General features: G+C 46.1%; 1 protein-coding gene across 4 annotated transcripts in view; it reads left to right on the top strand.

Annotated features, from left to right (window-relative positions):
* The window catches only part of LOC149367346 (inactive peptidyl-prolyl cis-trans isomerase FKBP6-like), a 44,968-nt gene that overhangs the window by 26,621 nt on the left and 5,903 nt on the right, over positions 1 to 12,444 (top strand). For all 4 annotated transcript variants that reach the window (XM_089555166.1, XM_089555149.1, XM_089555158.1 and 1 more), the window contains 3 exons: positions 2,816 to 2,946; positions 7,566 to 7,818; positions 8,798 to 9,228. In XM_089555166.1, coding sequence (XP_089411292.1) covers positions 2,816 to 2,946; positions 7,566 to 7,818; positions 8,798 to 9,228 — 815 coding nt within the window. The remainder of the gene's footprint in view (positions 1 to 2,815; positions 2,947 to 7,565; positions 7,819 to 8,797; positions 9,229 to 12,444) is intronic.

Raw genomic sequence — 12,444 nt, 5'->3', positions numbered from 1 at the left:
AAATTTTTGCGTCTGCCGTATGACATGGTTTCACGCAGTAGAAACTAATCATTGCAATTAGAAATACGTCATCAACCCTTAACAGTTTGATCGGATTCGTGGTCAAGTGGGCACAGATCCGAACCACGATCCGAGCTATGTAGGGTGGCCGTGAATAAGGGGGTAGCCCAAGTTGGCCTTTTCTGAATGCTTGATAAAGGAGCAAGCTTTGGAGAGGGTGTGTGCCCCTGGGTTGATAGCTCTGTACAGTCTTTGTCAAAAGTTTAGAGCCCAAGGGGTTTGCTTCTAAGCCTCGCAGGGGGACTCCTGCAACATTCGTGGCAGTCCTACCCATTGGAGGAGGCAGGACCAGAGATCTTCTTACCTTCAGCAAATTTGGAGCGCTGGAGATGCATTACGAACCAGACAGCGTGCTTCAGAAGCGAACAAAGGCTGTACATCTGTCATGTTCATATGAAACCCGCAGTGAGCGTGCTCCATTTGTGTTGTGCAGTGAAGCCCCTTGCCTGTCATTGGCACTGCCACGGCTTGGTGCTGGGGTTACGATATATTTGTTTTTTTTTTATCCCATATTATTTTCGGCCGAAAAAGTGTACAATTTTCGTTAGGAACTTTTTTACCCTTGATATGTCATGAAGCAGTCCCATTTGAACAGCATCCTCATTGGCGGGCACTCGCTAGCAAGGCACCTGGTAGTTCGCATGTTCATATTATCTGCTGCTTGTAGGGAAATTGTTCGTATCATCCCGAGCCGTAGCATATCATATATAACGCACCCTGGCCAGGTCATTTTTGAAATTCGGATCAACCAAAACAGCTTCATGAGATTCTACTGTTTTTACAAGGTGCCATCTGTAAGGAGTTTTTGAGAAATTTGTAACTTTGTTTGGACTGCTGAAACATAGGAATCTCGACTTACTCATCATCATCGGCCCGACTACACCCACTGCAGGGCCTCTCCCACGTCTCTCCATTAACCCTGTCCTTCGCCACCGCTGTATTCCCGCAAATTTCTTAATCTCATCCGCCCGCCTAACTTTCTGCCGTCCCCTGCTACGCTTGCCTTCTCTTGGAGTCCACTTCGTTGCCCTTAAGGACCAGCGGTTATCTTGCCTTCGCATTACATGCCCTGCCCAAGCCCACTTCTTCCTCTTGATTTCAACTAGGAGGTCGTTGACCCGCGATTTAACAGACTTTGCAGCTGCAAGTATCACTTCGTTACATCGAGGCTTGACTGTATGGCTGCTTGAGTGACATTACTGTCCCCAACGTCGTCAGACTTGCCTTCATTATCACACATTATTTCTGCTGACATGTAGCCAACCTGGAGACCCTGTGGAAATTGGTTAAATGGTGAGGCCATACATCTAGTTTGGATCGTCAGTTTTCTTCTTTTTTGGGATGTAGTACACAAAAGAACAATCTGAGGTGTCACATCAGTTCATTCTCCGTGTTAATTTGTGTGATTAGTTGAGTGGATTACAGCAGCTATGAAAGAGGTTAGGTTAGGTTAGGTTACTCTTTAAAGTTACACGTGAAATGCAAGTCGCTTCGTATAGTTGAAAAATGTCATGCGACTCCAATGGGCTTTGCTGTCCAGTGAAAAAAATCTACCGACTTCCTTGAAGAGCAAGCATTTTGAGGACCTTGTGAATGGCGTACCAGACACTGTTCCAGCAAGCAGAAAAGCAGACGGGAAGAGAAAGAGCAGTTATCGCAACGGATGCAGACTCGCAGAAGGCGCACGAAACAGCGCCCAGTGCGCTATGGCTGAAGCAGAGAGGTGGGCTGTGGTGTTTTCAGTCAAATCAAATCAAATTTATTTTCCAACAAGTGGATGGTCGCCTGGGCTAAAAGCTGTACAAACAGCTTGACAAAGGCCCAGGAAACCAGTACACAACATAGCAGGAGCAAACAGCAAATTCCAGAAGTTCATTAAAAAGTGTTATACAATGCATACGTCACTGTTGCATGAGATGAAAACAAAACAAAAAATAGTTGACCAATAATAATATCAATGGAAGAAGCTCAACAAGGCAGAAAGTTTGTAAAGGCGAGTGTAATATTTAAAGTAAGAACACGTGTGTGGATAGATTATATTTGCACGAAGTAGGCTCTCAATTGGTTAGGACTAAAACCAACAGTGTCTTTATATTTGTTGACTCGTAACACCTTTGATTGGTAGCAAAGGTGGGACAGAGAAGTATGCTGATCTATTATTTTGTTTGTCAAATCACCACCTGGCCCGCTGTTCTACTCTGAAAGAAATGCTCATACAAGGCTCAGTCTGGACACTAAGAGTTTCTCATAGCCGCCGCGGTGGCTCAGTGGCTATGGTGCTCGGCTGCTGGCCCGAAAGACGCGGGTTCGATCCCAGCCGCGGCGGCTGAATTTCTTTGGAGGAGAAATTCGAGGCCCGTGTACTGTGCGATGTCAGTGCACGTTAAAGAACCCCAGGTGGTCGAAATTTCCGGAGCCCTCCACTACGGCGTCCCTCATAGCCTTAGTCGCTTTGGGACGTTAAACCCCATAAACCTAAACCAAATTTCCCACAGGATTAAAATAAAATGGTAGCCCTCCACCACAGAGTCCCTCATAGCCCAGGGGCAGGTGCAAGATGTTAGAAACCATCGTACCATCCTGTAGCACAAACCTTCATTTCAAAACCATTGCTGGGGTTTTGTTTTCTTTGTGTGTCTGTGTGTGTGTCTGCAGTGCACATCCAACTGTTATTTGAACTAAGTGTTTGCGGCTTCTCAGGAGGTGTGCTCGGTGTTTGTCTGTGGTTTAAAAATAGTCTATATGGCCACTGCAGGTGCTCCGGCCGGGTGCGGGGCCGGTCGTGACGCCAGGGAGCGGTGTGTGCTTCCACTACAATGGCTACCTGGAGATGGCCGATGAGCCCTTCGATTCCACGCGGATGCGGAACCATCCCTACCGCTGCCTGTACGTGATGGGCGGTGTGATTGGCACCTCTGACAGTATCGTTATCGTCCAGCTGTGGGAGAAGCAAGCCCCCTGGCTCTTCCCTTGTTATCATCATCATCATTTATTTATCCTTAACCCTTTCAGGCGCTTTGTACACAATTGTGTAAGCGGCAGACTTGCAGCTTTTTCTGGGAAACTGGAGCACTCAACAGTGATTTCATTGTTTCAGTAAAACTGAGCACCCTTCTTGTTGCAAATAAGTTGCTTTTTTGTGCCTTGTAGCGAATGCAGTCAATAATATTTCACACAAGAGTGAGCTGGGTAGCACTTTGTCCGCCATTTTTGTGCAGACAGATTTCGCCGCAAGTGAAAACATTGATGGTTTTTGCTCAATTTCGAGTGTAATGTGAATCTTCAAAACACAGCGATTCCGCTATCCCTAGGGTGTTTACCTGACACACGAGAACATTTCGATGGTACAATTTCTAACAAATCTGACCCTTTCTACGGAATTCTCCACATCGTTGCGAGAACTGACCTGCTGGTATTTCACGCTCGAAAACTAGCAAATTCCTTTTATTGAGGCCTGAATATACTACTTAGGGAAAAAAATATTTGTTTTTAGTCAAAACAAAAAATGGCACCTGAAAGGGTTAAGGGCCCTTGGCTTAGGGCATTACATAAGGGGAGGGGGGGGGGGGGAGCAGTCGTTTCATAATACAGTGGTCGGTAACGTCAACAAGAAATACAGAGTACAGGGTTCATGGTCAGGATTAACATTATCATAAACATTATCAAAAGTATTAACGTAAGAAAGAAACACAGCAGCTCAAGCACAACTTGGAGAGAGATAAGAAAACACACAAGCACACACTCAAAAACACGACAAAATAACTGAGCCCTTGAAATGTGCTGCTAATAACTGCCTGAATTTATTGGGTTCTATTTCAGTAACTATGAAATCGTTTAGGTCATTCCACAGCGGAATGGAGGTAGGTGAAAAGGATTCATTAAATGAATTTGTGGAGCCGTGTATGCGCTGCAAACTTAGAGTTAAAAAGTCAGCGTGACGTGCGAAGCGGCGGGTGAAATACAGTTTCTTAGCTGTGGGAAGGTGTAGTACAGTTTGTGCAATAAACAAAGCTGTGAAATTTTACGCCGAAGTGCCAGGGGTGGCAGATCTCTGGGAATCCTGATGCACTGAAGACGGGAAACCGAGAGCAAAGCCAGAGCAGCTTGCATGAGTGGTATCGACAGTGAATGTGATGTCTCCATAGCTAGTGCTCATCATCTGCTTTACCACATACATAATCAGCATTAATTTTTTTTCCCTGTCTTTCATTTATGCACAGTTTTTTCATGCCGGGTAAACTTATTCTCAGATTAGGCTGAGTCATGAATAACAAGCATTGGGGGATTTAAAATCGTCAGTTAAATGAAAACACCCGGTCTGGATTAAGCGCAAGATGTCCGCTAATTTTTGTGTGGGTCTTCAGCATTCTGTTCTCTTAAGGGTGCATTTTCAGGTAGGAATGAGGTTTGGCTGATTTTCAGGGGTACCCCAAGCGGAAGGCCCCCCCCCCCCCCCCCCCCCCCCCCCCCTCCACTCTCACTGACTCGCGCACACACGCACGCATGCACGCACGCATACAGGGCGTCCCAGCTAACTTGGACCAAGATTTTGAAAAAACCTATGCGTTCTTCAGAACTGAAATCGCATGGATGTTGTTAGGGTTTATCTAAAGTTACACTGCCATTTTTTTCGCTTGTCTTATTTGAATAATTATTTGAGATAAATAAATTAACTTTGGAAATGTAGCTTGAAACATTCGGGTGTCATGGGAAACTTGTGGAGCCCCGCAAATAATGTCCAACCTAGGCACTTCCAACGAGGTAGACTTAGCATGGGCATTTTTATTCGGGATAAACGAAAGCCCGCGGAGTTTAAAAAATACCACGTGACAGTGCGCTCTGTGCGGCCAAATGCACCGTGATTGCAGCGCTCTCGTCTGTGCTTTGTGAAAAGCATCACTCGCTTCGCGCCTTTCGTGCTGCCCAAGACAGGGCTTCGCATTCTGTTTGGTTCCACGCACCAGCGGGTTCGGGCGGCAGTTGAAAGAAAGCGCGGCTTTTTTTTTTTGCCCAAAGGGGCCTGCAAGTTGGGGGGGTCGACTTATAATCGGAGTCGACTTATACCCATGCCACATGGACAGATTTAATGCCATTAACTGCTTACTGCTTTAAGTTTTAATGGCATTCGTGTGGTGCCACACGCATAAATTTAATGGCATTAGCCTTACTGCCATTCGCGACCAACTGAGTTCGCCGCAACTCATTTGCCCGTGCAATGCGTACTCTCGTTCCCATTCCACACGCAGAAAAGCATGCGGCTTTGTTAGTAACAACTTCCTAACCAGTAGGAAATGGTTAATTCTTAACATGAGGCATCCATACCACATTTTCGATGCGAAGAGCGCCATTTTAACCAGCCTTAGTGACAGGTACTCTCGATTTGTGTGATGACATGCGAGTTATGCTACTTTTTTTACTTATAAAGCAGGAACAGCCGCATTTTCTGGAAAATTGTTCTTACATCACATTTGAACAACATTCCCGATATATTGTGCTCATTAGGAATGTTTGTATTTGGATGAAACTTTTGACTACCTTGCAAGCGTTATCGTCATAGTCACTTTCGATAATGGCATTAAATGTGGATGTGTAGCACCAACTCCCAAAATAATGGCATTAACAAACTTATGGCCTTTGGTCTTTGAGACTGGTCTTTGAGACCAAAAAATGAGCGAAAAATCGGTTTTCAAAAAATGACATTTGTGGAATTTACAGCCATTATTTTCCAGCTGTACCAATTTTTTCCTTCAAGAGGTCAACATTTTGACCATAATATTAAATTCAGATCATTGTGTGGGCTGAATTTGTGCAGGAGCAGACAATTTAATGGCATGAAAATTTCGGACATCTGGCTGTCTTAGTATGTTGATATGTCAACATCTAGGACAGACAGAGATGTCACACTGTTTGCTAAGGGAAGCTGAAGGCACAGTGTGTGCACTAATCAAAGCAGATTTGTTCAACCGCACTTCAAAATTTTATAATTTTTGCAAAGTTTATTGATGCATTACACTCACACCTTGAACATTGATATTCCAAGTGCTGTAAAATTACCAGTGAGGGTAAAATGAAGAAGTGGTTTTGATTATTGCACTCTTTACTCACCATACTATGTAGCCATGGGTTAAAAATGATTTTTTATTGAGCAGTTTTTTTTTGCACCGAGGTACTAATGAATGTCTGATTAAAATTAGTTATCCTGGGAACCAACTAATTTATGAGACAGGTAACTTCATTGTTGAAATCAGCATACAAAACTGAGCAGCAGTTTCATTAGGATTGGACTCAAAATAAGGAAAATAGGTCTAAGACCAGTGTCCCCCCTTAAGCATTTACTGCCATTTCTTGTGCGCGTGTGGCACGGGTATTATAATCGGCAATATACGGTGAATGATGATGATGAAAGGCTCGACTGTAAAAGTGCAGGGCTTGTTGGTGCATCTTGAATAAACAGCGCGAACGACGACAAGCACAAGGGACAAGGGTACGAACGACACAGCACTGGCTAACAACTGAGCGTTTATTGCTGATCATACAAGTATAATAAATACGTAGATGTCGAGAGTGTGAAAAGATACACACAACAGCAACAGAAGCATGCTAAAAATCAGCAGAGGTTATCAGCCCCCAGGAGTGACAGCTCTTTTTGCAGTAGTGTTAGTGAAGGAGTGCTGATACATGCATTTCCCTGCTTCAATATGTTGTAGGCCTGGATAATTTCCCTTGCAGTTTTAAGGCGGAAGCCTTTAATGCCTCATCGTTGTAAGCAGGAGTTGTCGACAGAAATGTCACGCTTTTCAACTGGTAGAAACGGTCGTGACGTCACAGTGTGTGAATTTCAAAGGGGCAATTGTCTGCTAGTAACCATGCAACCAATTAAAGGGATGCTATAGTGATGCTCCAAGTGCGAGTGAGTTTAGTTGATTGCTTAATTAACCTGCTAGCCTAATTAATGTTTCTAGTTAGACCAGAAGTACAAATGAAACCAAGTAGGAAATTGGACGAGTTGGGGAATCGAACCAGGGTTGCCAGGGTCTCCGGAGTGCGAGACGAGCATGCTAACCACTCCGCCATGCCAGCTCGATGGTTTGGAATGCACAAAGGCGCATCTAGTGAACACGGTCTTTTCGTTCACTCCCATCTTCCTGCCTTTCCTTACGGTGAGGCTGAGGTGTCCACCGAGATATGTGAGACAGATACATTTCCTTTCCTCGAAAGCCAATTTACCGACAGGCAAGGCGTAGAGCCGAACGGGTGATGGCGTTCTGTGGACTCCCTGGCAGTGTTGCAAGACGCTGTTACGTTCCACTCTTAGAGGTGAAGCTTAACATCTTAACCACACATCAGTGACACAGGCAGCAACACCGCGCTTGAGGCTTTTGGCTCATTGCACTTTAGGTCAACAAAGCGCTTCTCTGAATTTCTTCCCAATGACTGTAGACTTTGGCAATGACTGTAGTTTCACGATATTGGTGCAACTAAGAAGCGTGTCGTCATGCCTGCAGCCTGGACAGCATGATCATTCCGGGGCTGGCCAAGGCCCTGGCCACCATGCGCAAGGGGGAGATCGCCCGCTTCCTGGTGGAGCCCCAGTACGCCTTTGGCCGCATGGGCTGCCCCCCCCGCATCCCGGCCAACGCCCCCATCCTGTACGAGGTGGAGCTGCTGCACGTGGTGAGCGCCCAGGACGAGATCGCCCTGCGGGACTTCGTGCACGACGGGGACGAGGGACTGCTGCCCTTCCCCAGGCTGCTCGAGGTGAGTGGGAGGACAGGACACGCTACTGTCAGCTGGTTTATTCTGTCATCAAGTCACACATTCATATAAGTCCCACCTCGGTGGCTCAGTGGTTACGGCGCTCAGCTGCTGACACGAAAGACGCTGGTTCGATCCCGGCCGCGGCGGCCGAATTTCGATGAAGGTGAAAATCTAGAGGCCCGTGTGCTGTGCGATGGCGGTGCATGTAAAAGAACCCCAGGTGGTCAAAATTTCCGGAGCCCTCCACTACGGCGTCCCTCATAGCCTCAGTCACTTCAAGACTGAGACCAAACCGTGATAACAGCAGAACATCTTTAAAACGAACGATGCGAAACACCGGTGACATGAGCACGGCTGCCCACTCGCTTTTGTCGATAATCTATACGCACGCCATCAGTGAATGGAATAAGCTGCCTCATAGCATTGTTCAATGCCAGTCCGAGGCAAAGTTCCGAGCACTGTTGTCGGAACTGTGATGTACACCCATGTTCATCTGCTGTTTTCCTGTTTTTCCTCTTCTTGTCCTTTCCCGATGTGAATGCTCTGTTGACGCTCTTTTTAATCGTCTGCCATCCATTCTTTCCTATCCTGAACATAAAGTTGGCACATGCTGTACGACTGATTGTTTATGTATGTATTCCCCCCTGCAATTATGCCTTCATGGTGCTGCAGAAATGTAAATAAATAACTAAAAAAGGAAGACTACCAGGTGGGCGGACTTTATTACGATATGCATTTTCAGCACTCACAAAAAACGTGTCAACTTTTTTTTTTTTTTCCCCGAGTTCATTCCCGGGTGTGATGGCCATGTTTTGATGGAGGCAAAATGCAAAAAAGTTCCAGTGTGCTGTGCATTTCCAGCGCACGTTAAAGAACACCAGGCAGTCTAAATTAGTCACGAGCCCTCTGCTGTGGCACAGCCCATTGTCCGACATGTTCTGTGGGATGTTAAACTCCACAATTTCTTTTTCTCTTTCAGAGGTGCCGTGCCAAGCGGCAGAATGGCAACACCTTTTACCAGCAGGGTGAACTGAAGCATGCCATCAAATGCTATGCATCGGCCATCAGAGCCCTGGAGGATGCTCGGGCAGGGGACGAGGCGGAGGACAGGGACCGCTGTGAAATGCTGCTGGGATTGTACAACAATGCCGCACTCTGCTACATCAAGACCGGCAGGGGTGACGTTGCTGTTGCGTACGCCAAGCGAGCTCTGCTCAGCCACCCCAACAATGCCCGCGCCCTCTACCGATGTGGCTTGGGGCTCAAGATGCAGGGAAACTTTGACGACGCCGCCAAGTACCTGCGCAAAGCTCTCAGTGTTGAGCCACAGTCGGCAGCGATTCAAGAGCAGCTGCGCAAGATCCGGATCCTGAAGGAGCAGCTACGCGCCGATGAAAGTGCCATGTGCAGGTAACTCTTCTTTTTCAGGCACCAGGTCTACCTGTTGCCATTTTTCCCTGCCATTGCATTGCATATGTATGCTGTTATTCAGAATGCATGACTAATTCCCCTGTCACTCTAGCAAATTTAATGTCATTTCAACCTAATGGCATTCGATGCATCAAATGTCATTCGGCGTCTTTTGGCGCTATACGGAAAAAAATAATGTCCTTAGAAAATGATGGCATTGATGATCAGTGAAAAAAAATAGTACAACAGAAAGACATCAGCGCGCATAAAAGATGTATGAAATTGTTGTGCAGTGTTTAAAAAGCGGGTGAGGACATTTGTGTGGTGTGTTATAAGCTTAAAAAATTATTTCCAGCCATTCTACACCGTTTTAACCATCAAAAGCCAAGCTAAGTACAAAGTCAACCACAGATCCGATAAATGTAAACAGACAAAATGGCTGACATGGCGGCCACGCGCGGAGCATGGAAATGACTTCAAAAAGGTGAACTGCTCACTTACGTCATTAAGTACTTTCGAGCTTAATGAACATGGCATGCCGACCAGCAAGAAACACGCAACCCAAAATGACCGACGATCGCAGGAAAGACTCTGCTTCACGCTCGGACGCTGCTGTTGGCTGCTGCTAAGACCGAGAGTAACAGCTATCCACAACAGCCTCTAGTGTGAGAGCAGATTCACACCAACATTAACTTTTTTTCAGCAGAACTAAATAAATATAGTTTATAAGTTTGGCAGTGTGAACATTATTTTTTCGCATCACTTGTTTCTGCTGCATGTCTGGTGTCCAGAGTACGCATTCGGTTCGAGAGCGAATGAGTTCCCCTAACTCATTCGAACCTAATGACGTTTCCCATGTAGCAGCCGATTAATGACATTAGGTGCTAATGTCATTCAATTAGTATGACATTAAATTTGCTAGTGTGACAGGGTTATAACAGTCTGCTGTGTGTTTGTTGTGCATGACAAGACCTTTCTTGCAGGTGATTGGTTAGTCTAAAGAAATAACTGCATGTTTGTGTATTGGGAGAGTGGTTCTGAAAGAAAAACCGGCCAATGCAAGCCACCCTTGGATCTTTATCACGTCTGCAATCAAAGCGTGAAAGCTCTGTTAAAACTCATTTCCGATGTTTCATGCAGTATTGTTATAGTGAATGGTACAATATATGTTGCATCAGCCTTTATTCGGTGGAGGTGTAGAACTACATATGAGTTGGTAAATCTGAGCTGTTTTACTTCTGGCAAAAGCAGAATCGCACTAGTGTTGGGTGGGTGGGGATTCATGAGTCACCCTTGGAGGGGTCACTGATGGGATTTTTCTGTTGAAAAAATCGGGTTCAGCAGGATTTTCTTCTCTAGAATTTCTTGCTTGGGAGAGCAGCCCCCTCACCCCTTCAAATTCGCCCCTGGTTAGGCATGCTAGGACACAAAGTATAAATTTCCCCACAGTGGTGCAGAGAGAGTATGCGCAGGCTTTCTAAAACACTAACCACAGTCTGGTCCTGCTACAACGAAATTCACAGGACCTGCGAAAAGTTTGGTGAAGTGGAAACTTAATTGTCTTGAAATAGGATCAGAACATTGCCAACCATTTTTTTTTCTAAAAATCAGTCTGCATTGGTCTTTCGCTGTTTCAAAATCGATGCCTTGGGGGGAGACTTTTTGCGGTGGTCTGGCAATCTCGGACAACGCACGTAATAAAAACGCCGTTGCGCTGGCTATCATCCTGTGAACCCGTGCTGAGACCGCACTACCTCGGGGCATGGGCAAGCACTCGCATCACTGTGCGTTAAATAAGGGCTACATGCGTATCGAAATTCGAGGCTTTGGACGACATGCTAGATATGCGGTTGTTCCAATTCTCTGAAGGCATTTTGAGACGCCCGGTGCAAACATACCGGCAACGCGACTTTCTGTTCAAACTGCGTAGAACCACAGTGCCTGTACTGGGTGCTGCCCTAGAAGTGGAGACTGATGAAGAAGAATTTCAGAAGAATGGCCTGAGGGGCGAGTTGGTGCACGATGAAATGAACGGCGGCGCAACAAGGACACTAACAAGAGAGGGGACACTACATGCGCACACTACCAACTATTTATTATTACACGGAAAGGGGGCATATTTAAACGCACAGCTCAAGCATGACACTCATGGCATTATTGCTCCGAACCCTACATGTGGGAAAAAAACAGCAACATCAGGACAACAGACAAGAAACCTGCAACCCCTGCAGATAAACTAACAGATTTTGATAAAAGAAATTAGAGGAGGAGGCCATCTTGTAGCAAAAGCAGTGTCAAACAATCGTAGCAAAGAGAAGCAAAAGCAGTCAGAAATCAAATACCAAAAATAAAAGTAAGAAATATGACAATCGTAGCAAAGGCAGAGTCAAACATGTGAAGCAAAAGCAGTCAGATCCCGAAAAAAAAACAAAAAGGAAAAGACAAAACCGATAACAAAATTAACAACCCACCTAGACAAACAACAGACAACCGCTAGAAATACAGGGCTGAAAAGTCACATCACAAAAAACTGTCAAGAAAGCACTTCATTTCGATGGAGGGATACCGAAGTGTCGCTAACACAAGTGCTGCCCTTCTTGTGCGCTGTGCGCATGTGGTGTCCCTTTCTTGTTAGTGTCCTTGTTGTGGCAGCATTCATTTCGCGGATGAAGACATTAGCACAGTGCTTGCCTGCAGGTCGAAGCGAGGCTGCAGTGCGCCCTTGCCAGTGGTGCACTTCTTGTGACAGTGTGCCACCCACCTGGCGATGGCTGTGCCCAACTTGCTTGGTGTCGCTAGGCCTAACGTGCTCCCCATTGAAGCTGCAGCAAAGGTGCTTTGGAACTAGCCACTGCTTATCATAAATTGTCTGAGGTTTTTACCTGTGACACAATAACTTCGCAACAACTGGTTGCCTGTGTGCATTCGTCAGTGAAGAGAGCAGAAAAGCCACGAGCCATTGGCACAATTGCGTTGGGCACCGGATCACACCTTTATCCCCTTCAGCCATAGAGTTTCTTACTGTTACCCAGAGGGAAAGCTGGCGGCGCTGCACTTCAGCTGCTACCATGGACGCTCAAGGCATCATGGGCCGGTGAGCTACTTGGTGCGAGACAGTCGTATTTTTTCAGGAACAGGGAGTGCCGTTTCTGAGATGTTTTATACCTGCCGCGGTAGCTCAGTGGTTACAGCGCTCGGCTGCTGGCCCGGAAGATG

This window comes from Amblyomma mixtum, chromosome 1 (assembly GCF_055824585.1).
Source record: "Amblyomma mixtum isolate Tamu chromosome 1, ASM5582458v1, whole genome shotgun sequence".
Taxonomy (NCBI): Eukaryota; Metazoa; Arthropoda; class Arachnida; order Ixodida; family Ixodidae; genus Amblyomma; species Amblyomma mixtum.
The sequence above is the reverse complement of the archived record's forward strand: the minus strand, read 5'-3'. Positions and strand labels throughout refer to the sequence as shown.